The sequence below is a fragment of the Lynx canadensis genome, chromosome A3 (assembly GCF_007474595.2).
Source record: "Lynx canadensis isolate LIC74 chromosome A3, mLynCan4.pri.v2, whole genome shotgun sequence".
Lineage (NCBI taxonomy): Eukaryota > Metazoa > Chordata > Mammalia > Carnivora > Felidae > Lynx > Lynx canadensis.
The window spans coordinates 92934839-92959285 of record NC_044305.1 but is presented as its reverse complement, the minus strand read 5'-3'; the positions used below and the strand labels follow the sequence as shown (position 1 = coordinate 92959285).

At 34.6% G+C, this 24447-nt stretch overlaps 1 protein-coding gene across 1 annotated transcript in view; it reads left to right on the top strand.

Moving 5' to 3' along the window:
• Positions 1–9309: 9309 nt before the first annotated feature.
• Positions 9310–24447, top strand: part of LRRTM4 (leucine rich repeat transmembrane neuronal 4) — a 716749-nt gene continuing 701611 nt past the window's right edge. Inside the window, exons 1-2 of the mRNA XM_030310970.1 lie at positions 9310–9501; positions 11339–12885. Coding sequence (XP_030166830.1) covers positions 9498–9501; positions 11339–12885 — 1551 coding nt within the window. The 5' untranslated portion in view covers positions 9310–9497. The remainder of the gene's footprint in view (positions 9502–11338; positions 12886–24447) is intronic.

The following is a 24447-nucleotide window of genomic DNA, read 5'->3' as shown; positions in this document are numbered from 1 at the left end:
AATATATTAATATGAAATTACCTTAATATACACATTGGGATTAAATGTTTTGAGCATGGACGTCGAGATTCCTAAATTCAGCTAAACATGTATTATAACATGTTATTTAAATTTTAATAAGTTAAGTGACTAATTATCACTACTACCAGAATTGAGACACTGTTAAATCATGATAAGTAAATTGGAAAGGGAGAAAAAGTCATTAATTTTGAAAAAGTGGATTCAAGTTTCTTCTTCATGTTGAATGAAATTCAATTAGGTACATAATTAAAATGTGTCTGATGAGTAAATTATTTTTAAGCACATGCATGCATGATGTGCTTTTCAGTGTGTGTGTGCACATATGCACGCATATGTGTGTAGGAGAAGCAGGCACAATGTAATTCTGCTTTTTTGCCATTTGAGCGTGAAGTTAGGAGGAGGATTGGAAATATTTGGTAAATCAGGGTATGAAGAACTTTACATATTGAGGATAAAGAAAACATAGGTAACATGACATCCTGATGGCAGGGTAGAGCAAGAGCAAAAGGTTACTGGGATGTTGTTATGTTTTATTATGTTGTTTTGTTTCTGTTTTTGTATTTTTAAATGCTTTTTTGTTTATGTTTGGTTTGCATATTTATTTGTATGGTGTATATTTTTAGTCCCAATATCCATCATTGCACCTTGTCCCTTTTATACTGCAACATAAACAGTCCCCTGTAGTGTAGTAGTTTTAACAGGGTTTTAGAGTCCTGGGTTCTAGTTAGAAGCAGAAGAAATTGACCCTTTTTCTTTGACCACCGTGACCTGGAAATAATACACATCAATTCTGCTCATAGTCCTTGGTGAGGATTAGTTACATGATCCCCACCTAGATTCAAGGTATACCCTGGCAGGGCAGCAGCCCCTTTTTGGTGATGGCATTATACTTTGGAAGAGATGCACACACCATTTCTCTCCCCCTTTTAATACATGTTTTGGTTTGTTTTTGAGTGTTTTTTTAAGTAAGCTGTATATCCAACATGGGGCTTGAACTCTACCTACAGAGCCATTCAGCTGTTCCCAGTACATGTGTTTTAAGAAGTTATTCCCAGGGGCACCTGGGTGGCTCAGTCAGTTAAGCTTCTGACTTAAGTTCAGGTCATGATCTCATGATTTGTGAGTTTGAGACCCACATCAGGCTCTCTGCTGTCAGAGAAGAGCCTGCTTCAGATCTTCTGTCCCCCTCTCTCTCTGCCTCTCCTCTGCTCATTCTCTCTGTCTCTCTTTCTCTCTCTCTCTCTCAAAAATAAATAAATACACTTAAAAAATATGTTTAAAAAGAAGAAGAAGCTATTCCCAGCACACCTAGTGGTAGAATACATGACCTTTATATAAACCACTCAGGAAATCCCAATCATCTAGTCACAGAAAATTATTAATAGGGGGGACAAAATCCACTAGAGTACTGGAGTTACTTCATGCAATGAAACATTTATTAGTTCTTGAATCTTACTGTACATGGAACTGGAGCTACTAGAGCTGTTTTGAAACGAAAATTACATTGGAAACAACACATTGGAAATCAGGCCTGAGAAGGACCAAAGAAACTGGTTATACCAGTGATACTTTGAATTTCTGAGTCAACCTGTATCTGAGTATAGAATTTTGATTTACACAAACTAAAATAATTTTCCCTCAGTTTGAGTTGAGATTTCTTTCACTTTTAAAGTTCTTAACTGATACAGGCTTTTAAGTTTTGAGGAGAACAAATAATATTTTAGAAAAGAAAAAAGTATTGAGGATATTGGAAGTGACATCAGTTATGTAATAATAATTGAATTAGAAAAAATTAATGTTTACTTATTTTTGAGAGAGAGAGAGACAGAGTATGAGCCAGGGAGGGTCAGAGAGAGAGGGAGACACAGAATCCAAAGCAGGCTCCAGGCTCTGAGCTGTCAACACAGAGCTCGACACGGGGCTTGGACTCATGAACAGTGAGATCATAACTTGAGCCGAAGTCGAACGCCCAACTGACTAAGCCACCCAGACGCCCTGAACTTTTGATTTAGATATTGAAACCAGGTCATCAGTACCATTTATGTGTTTAAACTAGTTCACTTTTGGAACAATATAGATGTAGACTTGTAGGCATGGTGGTTTACTGGTAAATGTTTAATAATTGGCTCTCCAGGTATTATTCCAGCATGAATACTGTGTGATATTTTTGCTTACATTAATGAGTAAGACAAAAGTGAAACAGTATATACATATATTAGAATTTTCCTTGTTCATCAGTGACATGGTATATTTTGCCCCATCAGATCATAGTTTTCAAATATTACATATTTGAAATTATATACATTATAATTTATATAATAGCTATTTATAATTACATAAAACCTATTTATAATTAAATGGTTATAAACAGTATACTTTTAAGTTTAATCTGTGTTACTAATATTTTCTATATCACTTTCTTAAGTGTAGATACTCAACAAAATAATAAATCATGTTTTGAACTTCAGCTTTTGCTGATTTCCTTGGTGTGAAAACTCCTACCATGGTCAGTTCCATATTACTAAGGTGAGGTCGCTGAATGCTCTGTGTGTAACAAAATGGTTTTGAGATAACAAAAATTCGTATTATATCCTTAGTTCATAAAGTCTCAAATCTGTAAATGGAATATTAGATCTGCCATATTAATACTGTATGTTTTATATAAAGCTCACACGTAAGCACTGTCCCCCTGTTCCAGTGTAGGACCGGTTGTGGGTGGAAACGTCTGCTACCTAGGAATTATAAAAAAAGTATGGTCAGTTTCTCTCATTCTCTCTTACCTCCTCTCACCCTTACTTACTATTGTTTCAGACTGCCCCAGGAATCTTCTTGGTTGACTTAACAATTATCAAAAGGTTTTTTGATCTCTAGTCCTAGCAGATGTCAAAAGATATTTCTCTTTTTCATGTACACATTGCTAGATCCTTAATAGCTCCATTGGACCAAATTTCCCTTGACAAGGATGACATATTTTTTTCTTCATCTATCTAGTACCTTCCAAACTTGATTGGTTTCTGTTTTTGTTGTTTGTTCGTTTGTTTGTTCGTTTTTTTGGGCAGAGGGGCAGAGTTTGCAAACCCTTTCTGTTGGGGGTATCACCAGGTTTTAAAATGGCTTCAGGCCGACACTTTCTCTGTCATATAGTCCTCTCCTGTGTGGAAAACACATGTGCATATTTTTTATCCAGACAAACTGAAAGTAAAAGCCAGTCCCGACACTGTTTTAATTCACTAGTTTATAGAAGAGCAGTTGGATACAAATCATGTCTCTGGCAAATGGAATAAGTTAAAGTTACCTGCTCAGATGGCTCAACCTTTTTATTAATATTTGTGGAGAAGACACATTATTTCATTTCCCTTAATTCCAGTTTCCCCAAACAGCCTCTCTCTTGCTCTCTTTCTGAATAAGTTGCTCTCTTAAGTTTGCATTTCAAAGAGATGGTTTAGATAAGAACTTCCAGAGAAGACTGGGTAGAATATTTACATCTCAAAGGCATAGAGAAAGAATGCCTGTTCCTCCAAGTAGCACTTTTGTTCCCTAAGGCCAGAATTTTTCAATATAAGCCTTCGTTTTGAGATAAATAGTGGAGGGTTTGGGATTAGTTAAAATGGTAGGTGAACTATGAATTGTTTCTAGAGCTGTTTCTGGTTTTATAAACATTTGTAAGATAAGAGCAGTTGCTTTTAATTGTTCAAAGAATTGGCTTGCAGCCCCAATGATATCAAGAGGTTGAACTACCCATTCAATTAAATTATCCTCAGTTTGCTTCTTTATATCAGGGAGAAGATCTTCACCTAAAACGGAAATAAAATATTCCTGTATTCTAGATTAGAGCTTTGTCTTTCATTTGTTTCTCATTCCCTCTGAGTCAATTTAGCTTAGAGGAGGAGGCCTAAAAATGTTATCAGGCTCTGAATATCAGCTTTCAATTTGAACAACTTCTAACCACTGAGATGCTTAAAATATCATTTGAAATATCTTGCCAGGAAAAAAAAAATCATCATTTTTAGCCAGGACTAGTTTCAGCCATTTACAAACAGTAAATGTTCCTGGAAGTATGAACCACTGACCTGTAAAACCAAGAGGCATCCCCAAAGAGGGTGGAGAAGATATTACCCTCCCAAGATCCAAAGCCACCCCCAAAGATAACCAGAAGAAAAAGACATTTTTTTCTGTTTAAAGGAATAATGTAGCAGTTTATCACAAAATCTCTCATGGTTCTGTTAACGCTATGAAGGGTTCTTATGGGGGCCCTCCTTCCAGAGTATATACCGAGGTATCTGTAAGGCCAGTAATTTGGTAGACTTTTGTTTATGTTCCTGCTGTCTCTTAATAGTGGAAAGACCATTCAGACAGAGGATTAGTAGACTGAGTACTCAGATAACGAAAGGCAGGAGGGTGGGGGGGTAGATAGGAGGCAATAGGAGTTACCTCTGTTTGATGATCTTGTTTTTTTTTTTTTTATATTTTTAATTTGGCATTAGGCTTTTTAGCAGATATATCAATGAAGCTATTTTGGAATTTTGAAACTTTTTGGAGACTTATGCATACCAATTAAAATTGATACCCCATTGTATTTATTTGTTTTGGGAACTCTTGCTTTCAAATGCACTTCTAAAATGAACAATCTTGTCTAATTGGAATGTTCCCTATTGGGGTTTGGCACCAATGCCCAAGAAAGAGTTTGTAACATGTCTTTGTTGCAAAAAGGTGGTTTTATTAAAGCACGGGGACAGGAACAGTGGCCAGAACAAGCTGCCCAGAGATTGTGAGGAGTAATTGATTATATACTTGGGAATTGGGGGAGGTAAAGGCAAGGGGAAGTTCACAGAGGATTTTCCATATGCTAAAGAAGACTCTCAGGATCCTGGAAACCTAACTATTGTCAAGCTAAGGTTGTTTTTCCCTCTTGTAAAGCATTCGTATTAAGACAGTTGGGAGTTCCTGGAGGAATGCTGTACTCTGCGTGCCTCAAATACTTGTCAATGGGCTGCAGGTTATAAGGAAATTTAATTTTGTCATTTCTTTCTGCCTTTGTTTCCCACATCATTCCCCATAATGGCCGCTGTAATTCTAGGTTGCCTTTAGTAAAATTTTTCCATTTTTGTAGGTATGTACAGCTTCTGAGACCCACATTACTTAGCCATAAAATAAGCAGGTGTGCCAGAAGGTGGCACTCTCAAATCTTTGGAATCTAAGGATCCTATTTCTTTTAGGTACGCCTTTGGTGTCCCAGAGCAAAATTAATAATACCTAACAGGGATGTGTCACTGGCTTGAGGATTATGTGCATTTTACAGTGTTCCTCATTACCTGGAAATTTTCTTGAGGTTGCATGTGACCTAGTGTCAGTCTAACCCATTCCGTAGCCACCTAATCCTAACATGAAAGTCTTAGAAGTAGGTGGCAAGTGCTTTAACAGCTTTTAAGTGTTCCACCCATGTCATCCACCAATTTTGTAGCTTTGGCTTCCACGATTCCCATTAGCAATGGCCTTTACCTTATGTGCCTATTAACAGAAATCAACAGTAGCCTGGACAAGAGATGGCATTTTGTGCCCCGCTAACAGTTTCCAATGTGGATGTGGAACTGAGTACTGAGGAGAGGACCCAACAAATGGGGACTGCAAACTGGGATTCCAATCAAATGAAAAACTGCAGAATGAAGCACCAGGAGTTCCCAATATGGCATCTGGGGACTGAACCAAAGTCTAGGGGCTGAGGTTCTGGTAGAACTGTTACCTTAAGCTGACCTGCCCTGGACTAGAAAGACAATTATGATTATTATAATTATGATTATTTATTTTAGAGAGAGAGAGAGAGAGAAAGAGGGACAGAAGGAGTGGGGGGAGGGTTATCCTGAGCAGGCTCCACGCTCAATCCCTCAATACCTCAATCTCCTCAATCCCATAACCCTGGGAGCATGATCTGAGCCAGAATCAAAAGTCAGATGCTCAACTGCCTGAGCGACCTAGGTGTCCCCAGAAAGCCGATTAGACCAAGAGTTCAATGCAAAGAGAGCAGAACTCAGAACTCAGAGGAACTTACCTGTGGCCCTAAGAAATGGCAAGAAAGACAAATAATTCAAAGGATTCATGAGTAATTGTGCCTGTGTTTCTTGTTGTCCCCTCAAATACACACATTTCCTTTGAATTCCATCACTGCCATCAAAACAGTTAAACCAAAATTCAACTCCATCATTTCTAAAGATCTTATTGCCTTTATTTGGTGATTCATGAATTGGGGAGCGTTCCATCTAGCAGATAGAAAGGGGCTCTAAGAAGCCATAAAAATGAGACACTGTTATAGACCAAAGGGAATAGGACAAAGATATTATATTAGAAAAAGGCAGGTTGGTTGTGACAAGGTCACTTTCCTTCAGGGAATAAAGGGAACTATCAGACAGATGACCTTACTAGTGTTGACCAGGTGATTCCTTATTGACTGGTTTAAGATTCTGTTTTCCTGGAGTGGCCAAACTGTAATTAAGTTAAATCCTGGTTTGTCAATATGAGGCTTAACATAAGTAACCCCATTTGGTGCCTTTGTCTTATTTTTAACACACTACAATTAAGCTAAGGTGTAGGTATACCACCCTCATTTCCTTCGGTGAAGGGTGTGTGTGTGTGTGTGTTGTGTGTGTGTGTGTGTGTGTGTGTGTGTGTGTACGTACATATAAGTAATACCAGGACAACTCATTCCAAAGAAGTCCTTCTCACAACATCTTTTGTCCCTCTTAACTCTCTTGGCCCTTTTGTGCCCTCACAGTGTGTTCAAGAATCACAGTGTATAATTGACTTTTGACAAAATTCTTTGTAAAATCTGCATGTGATTTAGTGTCTGCTTTGGAATTTGGCGTCTATTAGATCTTAGTACTTCAAAGAAAGCTTGCTTTTTAGTTGGTTATTACACCATCAATGTGGGTAACACCATTAGATTTTTCCAATCCACTATCAAAAGCTGCTCTTTCTTATATCTTATATTCAAACAAAGGAAAATGTACACATATGTGCACAAGCATATGTATATGTGCATATATGTTATATGTACCACGTAGTCATCATATTTAAAAGAAACAGAAAATACAAATAGACAAAAAAACCCCATAAAAGATTAAATGAAATCCATACAAAATTCATCTCCCAAGAAAATCTACTCTGTATAGTTCATTTTGCCTCCATGTACAACTAAAAATATGTACAAAAGTAGACTCCCTAATCATCCTTTTTCCTGTGTTCTCTGCCTCTACTCACCTTGCTTTATACATTGTGGTCATCATTCCCTGTCAACAAATACAAGTAATTTTATTTTAATTTTAAGGGCAGCATGTGTTCTAATCATGAATGTATTAATTTTTCTTAACATGACCCTCTATTATTGAATATTTGGGTAGGATGTTTGTTTCTATGTAAACTATACTATGAACAAATTATATGTGTATCATTTATGTTTATTTCCTTAGAAAGGTATACCTTTTTCATTAACCAAATAAAATTCCCTCTTTGGGTGTTCATTTGCATTTCAATAGGTATTAAGCCTTAAGCCAAAAGTATACATTTCTAAGATAGAAATTCAAGTATCAGTTAATGAGAAAGGGATATATTTGGGGGACATATTATCTCTTTCTGTTCCTTGAAAAATCTTAGTAATTAGATAAATTGCCTGTTACTGCCTACACATAAATCTGAGTCAAATTATTTATGTTATTTATATGATAAGCCCTCCTTATTAATATTTTGGCAGTTTGGTTAGTAATCTCATCTAGCAGTCTCTCTCCGTGTTACATTAGTTCATTCTTTTGGATTGTTCCAAAAATCTTCTGCCAGAGGATTATGAAATAAACAAGGAAAGAGGAGAAACAAAATGGAAGGTGATGCATCATTATTTTTTTTTTCTCAAAGTCCAATGCAAGTTGATGGAAAGCGCAGGCTTTTAAAAACATATATTGCAGGTGTTTCATCATTTCGTCTTTCCTAATTGTGAGGATACTTGGCAAATTTTAGAGAAATACAACAGTGATACAGAACTCACATGCTTTTTTTTTTTTCTTCTGGAATTGTACATTATAAGTAACTTGCACAAAAAATGCATTATGAATGTAGACAACTTTAAAATACGGTGACTGCACAAGGATGTCAATTATACTCTGGAATAAAACTCTTATCTAAGTAACATTTAGTTTCTCTTAGTTACCTGCACTTTTGTTAATATAGTATTAAAGGTAACTACTTTAAGACTAAGAACGTACACTTCAAGAAAGTAATGATCCAGACTGTTTAATAAGATGTGCAAAATTGCATAGTGTATTTAATGATCAAAAGTTGGGAATTTAAAAATTAGATCTAAAAATTTTAAGTAACTATCTTTAAAAGTGATCTCGTATTTTTCCCTTAAGATTGCTTCTCTCTGTGACTTGCTTAAACAATATAAATAAATAAACTGACAGCAATAACAACAACAAAAAAGCTCAAATGATTTCTGCTGAAAAAAGATAATAAATCTGTGATCTGTGCAAAGAAAAAAAAAGGCCCAGGGAACTTTTAAAAACTGCTAATTGGGTAATATTTAGCCAGTATTTTACTTATTATATAATATCACTGAATGGAATCCTTGGCATAACCCTTTCATAATATATATATTATTGGAGAGAAAAAAAAAGTGATCCTGTGCCTTTAATTTCCCTTTCTGAGAGAGGGAAGGCTGCACACCACTGACAGGCTCACTTGTTCCCGTCTTTAATGTGCAATCTGTTTTCTCCAGCGGAGGGCACTCAGTGTATCACAAACTCAAGCATTAGCACCAACAAGCTCTGAGCATCATCAGTCTCTGGAAAGCCTTCTGAATTAGACAAGGGCTGCCTCTCAGCACAGCTACAAAACACTTTAAACCTGACCAGCTAAATGGATAAACCTAGCCTGCATAGCTTTTAAACTGGGGTCTCATACAGCACAGGAGGCCTACTTGCTTCAAGAACTGAAAATCCAGAGGATGAATTGCTTTATCTGGGAATGGCAAAAGCCAGCACAATAAGGAATGCCAGGTATTCTGAAGATTTTCTTTTTTTTTTCCTTTTTTTTTTTTTTTTTTTTCCACCTCTCTTTTTACAGAGAAGTTGGTTACCTTCGAAATGGGCTGTAGCTTTTTTGCACAGATTGCCAATTACTGCTGATGGGTCTCTGGTGAATTACACAATGGTCCTCAGAGCTTAGAGGCCCTCCCCCTCCCCCCCCCACGGGCTTCCTTTTCCCTGCCCCCCCCCAATCCCACCCCATGCTGATTTTTTTTTTTTCATATATGTATATATATTTTTTGCCTGTCCTCTCCGGGGAAGTTTGTATGGGGCTACTAGCTCACATGCGGGATCAGAATGGTGTGAATGACAGCCGCACTGTGTCATGAAGGTGGTGGTGGTTTCAGCACGAGAGACCAAATAAGAAGAAAGCTGAGAGAGGGGGGAACCGTTTTTGGATGACAAAGGATGGGTAAGTGAACTTTTGTTGTTTCCTTCTTAGCAAAGCTGATCCTCTTGGCTTCCTATTCTCAGTCGTGGCATTAGCTGATAAAAGACGGGGAAACAGGCAAAAAGCAGCAGCCTCTGAGTTTGCCAGTTGACTCAGTATAGTTGCTATTATATTTTTAGATCATTTTCCTTTTAGTAGTTTTTTCTTTTTAAATCTGTAAATGCATAACACGGACTCAAACAGACTCTAGAGAAATATCTTTAAGACTGTCTCTTCTGTATGTGTTTCTACAGCTTGGGAATTGAGCCTGAGATAAATATTGTGTTTGCTTCTATTTCTTGATAATATTAACCACGCTTGTATTTCTGGTCGCGGTCAGGAAGAATGTTAACACTTTACTGTGTGTGTGTAGGGGTGGGGTCGTTACTTTATCAGAGGTCGCTCAAGGGTTTGTTTTATCTTTGAAGCTGTATCCTAAACACAGCTTCCAAATTTCCAGCAGTCATTTGCCAGTCTTATTTTTTCAAGTGTGACTGGCTTTTTTCCCCCCTTTCCCCTGTCTGGAAGAGCTGGAATGTATTTCAATGAGATTGTAACTGGCAAAAGGACAGAGAGCAAGATCGGGTTTCAAATTAAAAAAAACAAAACAAAACAAAACAAAAACCTGGTTGAGTGAAGGAAGGAGAGCTTTTTAATTAGAGGTTTGGCTGATTGCCTCTTGCTTAAAATATGAATATTTAAGATAAATAAAGAAACTGCAGCACACAGGGTTCCCCCCCCCTTACCGCTAAGAAATAATAAATCTACTGTTGACAGAGGAAAGAAGTCCCTTAACATGCTATGACTTGGAAATGCAGCACAAGTGCCAATACATTGCAACTTTGCAGGTTTTTGGAAGTTAATGGAGGTAGGGGAGGAAAAAAAAAAGTCTGAAAAATTTGAGCAGGTCGGTTTGGAAATGGGGGGTAGTAGTCTATTGTTTCTCTTCTTGTTTTTTCCCCAAATTTGCAAAAGCAACTATGTTAAAAATAACAGCAAAACTAATACTACACAAAATTATTTTTCATTTTATGCAAATATTTAATAAGAATTTGACAATCTTAACTTTGACATGTTCTGTGTTATCAGTAGTTAGGGCTCTGGGCTGATGTATCTATTGCTGGGCAAGAGAGCCACGGTAGGCAGGTCCTCCTGAATGCTGAGAGCATATATGCTTATTAACACGTTGAGAGTACCTCACACTGTTAGTAGTCTTCATACCATGCTTCACTGGTTGCCCATACTAGTCCCGATGCCAGTTGTTCAGAGCTCATGTATTGTTATTCCATTATGCAATAAGGATACAGTTTCAGGCAGGGCAAACTTGGGTTACCTTGACAGCTTACTGAACCTCTTTTGTCAAATCAAAGTCTGTTTGCTCAACTAGGAAAGATGTCCAAGTACAGGGTTTTCTAAGTCACAGTTTTGCCATTACCGGAAGACTCGGTACTCTTCATTTTGGTGCTGATGTTCAACAGAATGACTACCCAAATATTATTGTTATTAAAATGTTGGCGTTAAGTGATAAGACAGGCTGTGTGCTTTTCAGTGTTGATGACTGTATGAACTCCTGAAACTCGGGAAAGATTTTCTTAGTTCCACGGCACTGTGGTGATTTGAAAATCAAGGAAGAAAGAAGGAAACCTGAATAGCAAACATGCAACACTGAAGAAAATAAGACTTCAGATGTTGAATACATTGTTCTTAAATCAACTGTCCCATGACTGCACTAGATGGAATGCCCCTGATATCGGTAAGCTGGCGGTGATTTATATTAATAGCTTTACAATGTGCATTTGTCTTCTTTTTAATATTGTAGGTTTCCGTTTAATTACGCAGCTGAGAGGCATGCGTGTGGTGCTAGTGCTACTTCCTACACTGCTGCTTGTTATGCTCACGGGGGCTCAGAGAGCTTGCCCAAAGAACTGCAGATGTGATGGCAAAATTGTATACTGTGAGTCTCATGCTTTCGCAGATATCCCTGAGAACATTTCTGGAGGGTCACAAGGCTTATCATTAAGGTTCAACAGCATTCAGAAACTCAAATCCAATCAGTTTGCTGGCCTTAACCAGCTTATATGGCTTTATCTTGACCATAATTACATTAGCTCAGTGGATGAAGATGCCTTTCAAGGGATCCGTAGACTGAAAGAATTAATTCTAAGCTCCAACAAAATTACCTATCTGCACAATAAAACATTTCACCCAGTTCCCAATCTCCGCAATCTGGATCTCTCCTACAATAAACTTCAGACATTGCAATCGGAACAATTTAAAGGTCTTCGGAAACTCATCATTTTGCACTTGAGATCTAACTCATTAAAGACTGTGCCGATAAGAGTGTTTCAAGACTGTCGAAATCTTGACTTTCTGGATTTGGGTTATAATCGTCTTCGAAGCTTGTCCCGAAATGCTTTTGCTGGCCTCTTGAAGTTGAAGGAGCTCCACTTGGAGCACAATCAGTTTTCCAAGATCAATTTTGCTCATTTTCCACGTCTCTTCAATCTCCGCTCAATTTACTTACAGTGGAACAGGATTCGTTCCATTAGCCAAGGCTTGACATGGACTTGGAGTTCCTTACACAACTTGGATTTATCAGGGAATGACATCCAAGGAATTGAGCCGGGCACATTTAAATGTCTACCCAATTTGCAAAAATTGAATTTGGATTCCAACAAGCTTACCAACATCTCACAGGAAACTGTCAATGCGTGGATATCATTAATATCCATCACTTTGTCTGGAAATATGTGGGAATGCAGTCGGAGCATTTGTCCTCTATTTTATTGGCTTAAGAATTTCAAAGGAAATAAGGAAAGCACCATGATATGTGCAGGACCTAAGCATATCCAGGGGGAGAAGGTTAGTGATGCAGTGGAAACCTATAATATCTGCTCTGAAGTTCAGGTGGTCAACACAGAAAAATCACACCTGGTACCCCAAACGCCCCAGAAGCCTCTGATTATCCCTAAACCTACATTTTCCAAATCTGACCCCACCCAGCCCACCCTTGAAACACCAAGCCCTTCCCCAGGGTTTCAGATTCCTGGCACAGAGCAAGAGTATGAGCATGTTTCCTTTCACAAAATTATTGCAGGGAGTGTGGCTCTGTTTCTCTCAGTGGCCATGATCCTCTTGGTAATCTATGTGTCTTGGAAACGCTACCCAGCCAGCATGAAACAACTTCAGCAACATTCTCTTATGAAGCGGCGGCGGAAAAAGACCAGAGAGTCTGAAAGACAAATGAATTCCCCTTTACAGGAGTATTATGTGGACTACAAGCCTACAAACTCTGAGACCATGGATATATCCGTTAATGGATCTGGGCCCTGCACATATACCATCTCTGGCTCCAGGGAATGCGAGGTATGAACCATGATCCTCCTAAAAGCATTTCTGCTGCGGGGAAGGAGAGGTAAATGTTTGAAGCCCTAGAGGTGTCTCTAATCACTAGAAAGATTAATGACCCTTTTGCTTTTGGGTTTTTGCTCAGTGTGAAAGGTTACTTAATTAAATTACAACCACCAGGAAATTGACTGTTTTCTTTATTTTTTTTTAAATGGTTGAAACTTGAAGGAAGTTCATTCAAGGATGAGATTAAGTTGGAATAAAGCACTATGTTAAAACATCTGTTTTTTTTTTTTTTTAACAGTTTGTATACAGAGGTTGGACTTACAAACACACATACACACAAAACTTTTTCATTCTAAAATTAACGTCTGGTTCTTGTTGTTTGACTTCTGTAATGGAGTAAAGAAGGAGAGACCAGCTTAATTTAAAAACAAAGTGATTTTACCAAAATTCCAGGAGGTAATGAAGATTTAAACCAAAGAGCAATTTACCCAAGGGTTGATTTTGTTGTAAATTTTTAGTTATAATTAAAGCATGCAACAGGGATCTCACAGGGATAACTTTCCGTGTTATTTGCCATTTAGTTATTATACCAGCATAGAGAATGTCAGAGGCCTACTGTGTAATTGTATTAGGCTTTTAAAGATGTTTTTCTTTCTTCTTTCCTTCCTTCCTGCCTTCCTTTTTTTTTTTTTTTTTTTTTTTTTTTTTTTTTTTTTTTTTTTTTTTTTTTTTTAATTACTGGACATAGATCACTTTTCATAGGTTTTCTTAAGTGCTGGCTATTTGTATGTAATCAGAATGAAACTTAAGTTCCATGTTTTGGCTATGTCCCTGGTAACTAAAATCAGGTCCTGATATTGTGGATGATTTAGCAATAATATAATGACAGGCATAACAGGGACTGTTTGTCAATGTTGCTGTCATCCCCAACAAAAATCATGTATATTCTTGTGAAACTTATCCAAAACTAAGTGATGCAAATATTTACAAATAAAAAGAGAGAGATTTGAGTTCTGGGTATTTTCCCTTATTGTAACATTAACTTCAAATGAAGGCATTCCATGTTACCTTATTTTCATTTTCATGAGATTGAAGTTTGGATCCAGTTTCTGATTATTTAATTTTAAAGATTACTTACAGTAACTTGCTTATGCATAGAAAATAGTCACAGATTTCCAACTTGTTGATAAGTAGTACTGGATGCAAATTATTCTTTGCTTGGTAAAGTTGATCAAAAAGTACAAAGATCATGACTGCCAAGGCCTTGTTGCTGGAATAGAGTAGCAAAGAGAGAAAGTAAGTTCTGGCACAATGTTGTCTTAATATCTAATTTTAGATGATTTGTTGTTCAAAGGAAAGTTTTAATGAGTATTTAATGAGTATTTTCCCCTTTTTATTACTAGTTATAACAGTTGGAACAAATAATTTGCTCTATGATAATATATACCCAAAGTGTCCATAGTTCTAAAGGCAGATGCTGAGGGAAACGTTTTCAGACAAAGCACTGAGTTTGAAATATTCTCCAACTGAGTAGAATTTGGAATACTGAACTATTTTTCACAGAGTTCATTTTCTCCTTTTTGTGTATGATCGAAAATAAGAATAGTAATCCCAGTAAAACATCCCTGAAAGAAACCTGCCTAAACAATTAACCTTAAAAATTAAGGAGAATAAGATATTTTATATGAGTCCTAACAAGACTTGATGATTTTATTGCAGGCTGACATTTATACAATGTACATGAATATTAGTAAAACAAGTTCATCCTGTTTTATTCTAGATTCTCTTTGTATTCTGAGATCCTCTTAAAGCGTAGTAGTACAAAAGAGAAAGGAGAATCCAAGTCCATTCATTCATTTTCTCTGGACTTTTGTAGTAGAGAGGTGATTTTTATTTATTGTAATCACCAAGAAAGAAGAAAGATTCTTAAAGAACTAGGACTTGAGTATAGTGATTTCTAAAGCTTTTCCTGAGTTCTTAAATTCCAGAGATTATTCTTTTAAAGACCCTTGACTTTACCATGATTAGAACGAAATAAAAACATGTTTTATTCCATAAAAACATGAGTGTTTCAAATCACATTTTGATACTATGTGTATTAGGTAGAGGGGAGTTTATGGTCATGAAATTGCAGTGGCACTGTTGGAGTTGAATGTGGTGTTAAGACATACTAAATAATGAAGTACATAATTAAGTGTTGTAATGAAGAAAGTTGAAGTGGCAACTCTGCTGAAGTAGATCAAACTCTCCGTGCCCTAAAACATGGGAAATGGTAGGTTATACATTTAAGACCATTAACTCACAGGGTCTAATGAAGCTGCATTTGAGTGAATATTAACCTGTTTTCCAACACAAACACATACAAACATTTCAGCCACCACTCCCCCCCTTTTGACAGGATAGTCAGTCTACTACAGTTGTAGAAATGAGTTATAAGAAATGAGAACAGTTATAAGAAATGAGAAAAAGCAAATTCTTAGAAAGTGTGGTGAGAACCATAATTTCCCCTTATGTCTTTGTCACTATGGAGTAAAATTTCTCCTGTTGAGAAAATTTCTCTACAGAATGAAGCCAAGAGAGAGGAGTGATTTGTCCAATTCTTTTAGGACTGTAGAGGTGTGCTGAGTTATAGTCTGCTGTTGCTTTTATAAACCTCACATATCAATAGCTTAGAAAAATAAAGAATCAATATATTTACAATACAATTTTGTGAGGTAGTCTTTTTTTTAATTCAGAACACCAAACTCTACCCAATAAAGCCATAAATACTTAACTAGAAAACTTAGCACTAAGTGCCTTGAAAACAAACTGCATTAAATTGAAACTTCCACTTATACAACTGTTATATTTAGTTATTGTGATCTAAATATAGTTCAAATATCCGTTTTGTCTATTTCTTTTAAGAAGAAAATAAAAATATTAAGATCTCTGATTAGAATGGTGTCTCTGAGTTAACATACAAATATAAAATATAGCATGCAGTTCAATAAGTGAATAACTTTGGCTCTATTCTTTATAAGTTTTAATTTTTGAAAAGTCCACGTGCACATTCTAGCTTAATACATTGAAGAAGGATATTATAATACCTTAGGCAGTAAAACTCTCATATCTATAAAAGAAGAATACAGTAGATAGTAGTGAATAATTAATATGATATATGGCACAATTCTAATAGATACATACATCTCAATCATCATACTTTGAGTGGAGCAGTGTGCTTGGTTGAACTGAATCATTTAATTTGTCTCTCCTCAATATGTGCTCTGAAAGGAGTACTTCAAGCCAGAAGGATACAGCTTTGCCTGAAGCTTAGTAAGGTGTTATTAAAAGAGAAAATTGCAAATAGGTACTTTTGAAAATAGTTTGTAGTGCTTTGCATAGCTTTATCTCATTAAAAATATTACAAGAATTATGAAGGTACTTTATTTTGCATACCAAAATTTTACTTGATAATTATACAGAACAATTTTGAACACCTGTTTTTTCTAGGATATGTTGTATTAACTGAAATTAGCAAGGACCTTTATAAAACTATTGTGAGTATGGAAGAAGAGAGAACACTTCAAGTTTGTCTTGTGAATTAAAAAAAAAATGAAATTGGTAAAACCTTAACATGAATGAATAAATGAAAGCGGTCTCTAAAGAAATTCTCCATTCCAAGTATTTTAAAAGTTAACTAATTGAAATATAAAGTTTAATGATCCCATAATGCTAAGAGTGCTGCCATTAGGAAAATGAGACTATAGGTGACACTAGATATGTATTTTCCAGATATTTGATATTTTAGTTATAACTCTTCAAAATCAAGTAAAATATAATGGTTGCAATTGGGCTTACTTTATTTCTTTCACTGCTGTGCAGTGGGTGGTATAGACCATTTCTAACAGTTTATATTTATTGAATATATTATGTCAGGTCCAAACTATTGATTTAGGAGGGATTATTAACTTCTTTCTACACTTTAGATATTGACATTTTAAAGGATACTAAGTAAATTTATGAGAACTAAAAAGCATAATATGTTCAAAGAGGATTTCTAAGTGATGGAGGTCCAATATCCTTGAGTTTAATTTACACCTTACCAATACAAAACTGTAGAAAATAAACTTAATTTGGGGGCTGACTCCCACTGTGCTATGTCAGAATGTTATAATTGAATCTTTACTTTGTAAAGCCACTTAAATTATATCTATGTGTGTATGTGTGTGTGTATGTGTTTGTATATATGCTTGTGTATGTGTTCATGTACAGAGAGACAGAATATATATTTCCATTAAAATTCTTCTGTATTTTGGACATTTGAAAGAAACTTGGGTTCTAGTTATCAGAATTTGTTAGGAACATACTTCTTAAGGTAAATGTTTAAAACTCTCTAAAATTGTAGGTATCTCCTGTCTAGATACCATCTTTCTTAATGTTCTCTTTCTTTCAAAAAGCAGAATTTAAACTACACATTGCCATTTTTGGTGTGACTTTGGGCTCGTCACTAGTTTCTCTGTGACCCATCACTAAATGAGTATATGCAATGAGCACAATATATCCCAATTCAAAGCTTTGCTCAGGCTAGTAAACTTTGTAAACTCTGTGGGCATTCCCAGGACTGCAAAAGCCAGATGGGATCTAGAGGAAAAGTGAGCTATTGGTATTCATTGTCAATGAGAAATGAAAGAAATTTTGAGTTAAAAAAAAAACAAAAAAATAAACGGCATGCTCAGGTGAGGAACATTATAATTTCCTTTATGCTTGAGGAGAACATATGTAACACGCACACATGGGTACACGTAACATGTATGCAAGCACACACGCAGATTTATGTATCTTTCAAATTCTGGCAAGTAACTGGTTATTTTGAAAGCATTTAAATATGACTGTTTATTAAAAATATCTGTTGTCTGAATTTGATTCAATTAAAATCAATGTGAAAAGAGTTTTTAGTAGAATCTGCAAATGGCAATGGTGAGGAATGACAGCTTCCAAAAATGCCTGACATGATTAATTTAGGAGAGATTTTAAACTGAGGATAAAGGGTCCAATTACCTTTTTTAGAATAAGTTTTTATTAGCACCTCATGGACAAAGTTTTAATAAGATTCCAAGCTGAAAACGTCTGACTGTGGTCTTAGGAATGTACATCTTTTGAGACACCCCAGTAATATTCATATGATTTCAGAGTTTTTCTTCTTGGGATTTTTTTATATTGTATAAAATCTAGTTATCCTAGTTCTCAGGAATTACATTTATAGATAACTTTATGCATTGGAAGTTGCTTGGTAATATTAGCATTGAGGATGTGGTGACTCATCAAAATTTTCAGGTCTCTAGAGTTTCCTGAATCACTAAATCAAAGTGGTACACTGGCAACCTGTATATCATCAGACACTGGGAGTTTTGAAAAATTGGTGTGTCTTTGGAGCAGTGAAGAGCATGAAAGTGATGTTAAATATATTTTAAAAATTAAAATTGCTTTTTATAGTACCGAAAGAAGCATCATCCGTCAGGTCAATTTAATAAAATCTCAATATTCTTAAAATGAAAAAGAAATTATGAGGGTATTTTTCTTAAGCACTCCATAAGCCATTAAAAATTTAACTGTACATTAAGGAAAGTTGCAAAGCACAGAATTTCCTGTGGCATCAAAATCACTGGCTTTTAAATAAACTGCTTCAGTATGTTTGAAACTCCTCAATATATGCAAAGGCTATGATTCATACTCCTGCTAAATAGTTCAGAAAATAGTGCTTTCATTGTTAAGAGAAATTAAGGTTTAAACAAATGTAGATGTGGGAAAATTGTTTTTTAAGAGTAAGATGTTTGACTTATGTCAGATATAATACTTGTAAACCTAAGGTTTGGGAATGGAAGGACAGCAAAGCTTCTATGCATTAATAAAAGCTTAAGGTCATCATGAAAATATTTTTTAAAAATCAGAAAAAAATCATGTCCAAAAATTATTAATAAGTTTAACTGAGAGGGAAACATTGAACAAAGATTAATGCCTGGGTATCATATGAGTAGTAAATACATGCATGCTAAATACGATTATGATATTAAGCATTATTGTTTGTACATGGAAGTGAGACTTTTATATTTAATATTATATAAATGGTATTCTTACATATAAGTACAAAAATAACCTTGAAATAAAAGTGTATTTAAATAACCATTGCAATTAAACACCCACATATTTCATATAAATATTTCTAAAATGCTAAAATGTATATTGCAGATATTAAAGTAATATATATTATACATTTTAATAAACCCTGTTCTTTACTGACTTGTCCAATTCACATGAATTGCCTCAAAAGTAAATATTTGGGGGATATTAAAAAATGTAAAGACATTGAGATAATTTTGTGTCTTCTGTCACTGTCTCAATTTTAGCATGATTGTTTTCTGAATTTTGGAATGTCCATACCACCATCTCTTGGAAAGTTCTATTCTCTTCTTTACTTCAGTTTTTTATATGTTTACTCAATTCTCAGACCTCAGAAGGGTACAGATAGAATCATTAAACCTAGCAAGAATGGCCATCTTTTTTTTTCTTTAATGATTTTTTAACGTAAATTCTTCTAGTAGAAGGAAATAAGGCACATTAAACATTTTTATCACATTGGTTTTGAAGGTAATATTTAAGGTAAATGCAGTAACTATAATATTCAAACAAAATTTCATTTATAATTGTCATTTTTACTTACCATTCTAGTGGTTGAAATCCTCAAATCTTATTGAGTTTAAAACTTAAAAAAAAACTTTATAGTATATATAAATATTCAAAGCAGACAAGCTACAGTGAATATAGATAGATTTGTTTAAGAAAACTCACTCTTTTTTAGGATCTCATAAGCAAATAGGTCCTTCTAAATAGGAATGTGCAGGGTTATGAATTTATTCCATTTTCGGATCATTTTCAAGGTTAATGCAAAACTTTATAGACACTAATTTTGGAGTAGCAAATGACATAGACAGAGGAAAAATAATTGAAATTATTCTATTTTAGAAATTCAATAATCTATTTAATTCATATTCACGGTATATTTTCATTTTAAGGATAACAATTTTGTTTTGCTATCTTTAAATATCAGATAAGGCATTGAAATTACACTGGTTATTAAGACAAATAAGAAACAGTATTTGAATTTAAATTCTGTGCTTGTTTTTAATTCCTCCCTCGTCCCTCAAGTCACATTTACTGAAACATATGTTCTTTCATTTTTTCCTAGTGATCTAATTATTTGTGGGGGGTGAGAATTATAAAAAGTTGATTTCCTGTTTCCTTTAAGTAACTCTTATTAAATACATTTATGTTCACATGAAGCCCTGAAAATATTGCTTGTCTGTTTTGGCATAAATTTAATTATGATGCATTACACTATTAAGTTTTTGGTATTTACAATTTTAAATCGACACCAACATTGTTGTATGTTTCTAATAAGACTTAAAAAAGAAAGAAATAGAAATTAATTGTGTCTGAGTCTTTTTTAGTATGATCTCCACAGATGAAAAATTGTTATTTTCTTCTGTGTTTATAGGTCTGTAAAAGTGATAGCAGAAAGGTCAGCCTTCAAGTACTTTAGGTTGATGGTCAAACCATAGTATGAACCAAAATTGCATTGGTCCAGTGGTTAGATCAAAGGGTGAAAAAAAGGCCTGAGAGACTTGAAACTCACTCACTTTACTACTGTAATATTGGACAAGTAAATATGTATCTGACCTTTCTGTGATATAATTTTTCCATCTATTGAACTGGGATAATAACTTTCCAACTAACTTGTTGAAATGATTAATGAGCTACTATTCAAAAACCACTCTGAACTCCTCCATAAAAAGCTTCAGTGTAAATATAAATGATTATTAGCCATAAGCCCTACTGTCTACTGAAAAATGCAAAATACATTGTAGCTGTATTATTTTCATTGTTATTATTAGTTATAATGATGGTTATAATACTCCCTGATGTAGAAACAAGTGTTGTGGTTACATTTTTACTAAAGTGAATAATAAACCTGACCTTTCAGTCCCTTGTCTGAGCTGTAATTTAGTTTGGGTACCAGACACACTAATATATAAATAATACCTCAGGATTTGTAAAATACTCCCTTGGCTGAATGTTTTATTCATGTTTCAAAGACAGTAGCACTTATACTTCTTTTATTAGTATTAACTCTAAGGAAGAAATGGGTTATAGAAACAACTTACAAATTTCCATTCTGATCGAGTTTACCCTTCAGTTCATTTTTTTAATAAGTGGAGGCAGTTTTCATTTCTCCAAATTGTTTATGAATAACAAGTTAATATGTATTTTTAAAAACTGGTATTTCTCTAGCAAAAATATAATATTTAATGCTCTGATGTGTGTAAGTATTTATTTTGGTTGAGGATAATATGAGCTCTTATTTTTGCATAAATAGATTCTTACATCCTATTTTTGTCCCCATCCTTGTAATATATTTAATGTGAAGTATATTTATATTTTAAGTTTCCCCATGGAATACCTCCTGTGATAATGTTGTGTGCTGTGAAATAGAGGGCACTACTAGTACAGGTCCTTAACAACAAAAAAAATACCCTACAGACAAAAGAAAAAAAAAATTATCTTTTCTGGAGAAAACGATAAGTTATTTTCCTTGTGATTGCAAAGGCAGTATTATTTCAAAATGAGGATTCTTCCAGTCATTAAGTGTCTCTTCCAATGATGTATTCTGGAACTAGGCACATAACTATAGAATGGGGCCATGGACCCACTGGACCTACTAGACCCACTATGAAATGGACCTGAGCTAAAATTCCATCGATCACCATGAGCCCCTAATCTAACTCTGGGACCACAGTGATGTTTAGGGGATGCAGGAATTAGTGTCACTTCCAAGTCAATGTCCAGTAAGCCCCCAAACCTGATTATATCACTTAACCCAATGCACAGTCACTTTGGTAAATAGCTATATGTCCCTTTGGGAAAGGATGGAAAAAAGATTAAGAGTATACATTTGACACTGTAGCTCTGTCTTTTCCTCAGTGGGATCTGACCTTTCATTCAAATGTTTCTTGGTCTTAAATTGACTCAAGTCTGGGAATTGATTATGGTGCCCTGACACTCTATTTTGGTGATTCATGGTATACTTCTGTTCACTTGACCTAGATCTGGCCTACTTATACAGATCAAGTAAGAATTAGTACTCATGTACTTTTTTCCTAGGGACACCATGATCAAAAAGACCACACCATGGGTCTCTTGAGTCAAATTATTTGATTGCTGCTTTGACTTTACTGCCTCTTATGGTAACTACGTCTATCTTGTCTTTGGCAATTAAGTGCTGACAGGCCCATGCCACCTGGGGATTGCATCTTTCCCATTGAAATAGGAATGCCAGTTATGTGGTAGCTATTCCCACTGTGATTTTGACCTGCAGCAAAGAGTGACCAGAGAGTCATTAGCCCTGACCTTACTCTTCCCAAACTTCCCTCCCCAGTTGCCAGGTAGTCAACCCATTTCATATTCTTGGAATTTGGTCTAGAGAACTCTGACCAGATTTTTTTATTGTTTTTATTTTTGAGCACCACTGCTTAGATGCCAATCTTGAAAACTGAAAGATGAAAGAATGCTATCATAAATATAAATTTTTAATATTTTACAAATATTAATCTCTCTTGACTTTCTGTCCACTCATGGTCTGTGTTTTCTCAAATGACTAGATGATAAGAAATTAGTTTAAATCAGTATTCCAACTTTATGCTCCTTTAATTTTGGCATACTATCTTTCTTGAAAATGTATATACAACTCTCCACCAAAACATGAAGATTGGCAAAGATCATGGCCTAGATAGACAATACTATCCATTCTCTTTCACATTGCATTTCGTACTGAAAACTTATTGGAACATGGTGACTAATTACATGTGCAAATATATTATGTAATCAATGCTCTCTCAGAATATTTCTATTTTATAGATACCAATTAGTAGATAAATATTGCTTTGAAATATGAACAGGTACAGTTTTGTACATTAACCTGATGTATTTTATTTATTTTCCATTATTTTCTAATTAGACATGAATGCTTCTTTAGAAAATGTTTAAAACAGGTTATTTACAAAAATAAAACAGTTGTCAACAATTTTCACTATGCAGTGATAACACTAAAAATTTTGCTATTTCACTTCTATTATCTGCACAGGTAATGTATGTGAGAGTTCATAAAGTTAATTTGTTATTGAAAACTATGTATAGATATATGTTACTGTTACTTTAAAGTTCAGATTTTGTGATGGATAGAATCACTTTTAAAAATACTGTATTTTGAAACTCATTTACTTACACCTTTTTTGTTGGACATTTATGCTGAGTCGTTTCACTGTTAGGATAGTTCTTCAGTGACCTCTTCCTTTAGGTAAATTCCTTGAAGAGAAAATACATAGCCAAAAGAATGAAAACTTTAAACTCCTTAATTCATCCTAGTACACTATTCCCTCAAAAAATATACCTATTTGTGTTAACACATCCATTGTATAAGATTTAACATTTTCCCTACATATACACCAACATTATTTATTATCTTTTATTAAACAAATTGACACATTATATTTTGGTGTTTAATATTTACATTTTTAACTTAGTGCATTAGGATTTTTTTGTGTGCAGTATTGTGTTATTGGATTTCTTATTTTGAAATAGGATGTATGAACAGTCCATGAGGTCAACAATAGTTTTCATTATGTTCTCTTACATTGCTTTTATTTTTAGAAAGGCCTTTCCCATCCTTTATGTAGGTAAATATTCACTATGTTTTGATCATTTCCTCTGTAGGTATATTTTTATATTTAATTCTTTAATCTACCTAAAATATCTATTAGAATATAATGTGAAATATAGTCTGAACTTGTTTTTTCCTCATTAAAGAATTATGATTTTGTCACTGTGTTTCACATAACATTAATGTAAAACTATATATTCATGTCTGGTTTCTAGATTTTGCCATGGATCTATTCTCTATTCTTGTATCAAAAACATATTTTTACCTTAATATGGTTTTAAGATACATTTTAGATTATAAAGGTGTCTTCTAAATTCCACATAGATTTTTAAAAACTGTCTTGGTTATTTCTTGCTATTTTCATTTGAAATAAAATTTTGCATGTGTCTCTTCCTCCTTCTCCCTCTTTTTAATCTTCTCCTTCTGGAACACACACACACACACACACGCACACATGCGCACGCGCACACACACACACACACACACAGTATTTTGACTGTCATTATGTGGATCTATGAATCAAATTGGAAAGAATTGAAATCTCTACACTTGTCAAAGGAAATGTTATGGATAGCATAAAAATGGCATAGAACTCAATTTGCATTACCTGTCTTTTGTGTCCCCAATAATGATGAGTTGATTTGCTTTATTTTAAATTTCTAATGCATATATAAGATCCTAAGTGTATAGATGCATAAAAATTATTATCAACATATTTACAAAATCAATTAATTTCAGGAGACTAAGTTGATTTCTTTTTGAAATTTCTAGTTCAAAAATAAGTTTATAAAATACAAAATGTGTTAACTTTCTCATAGTTAACA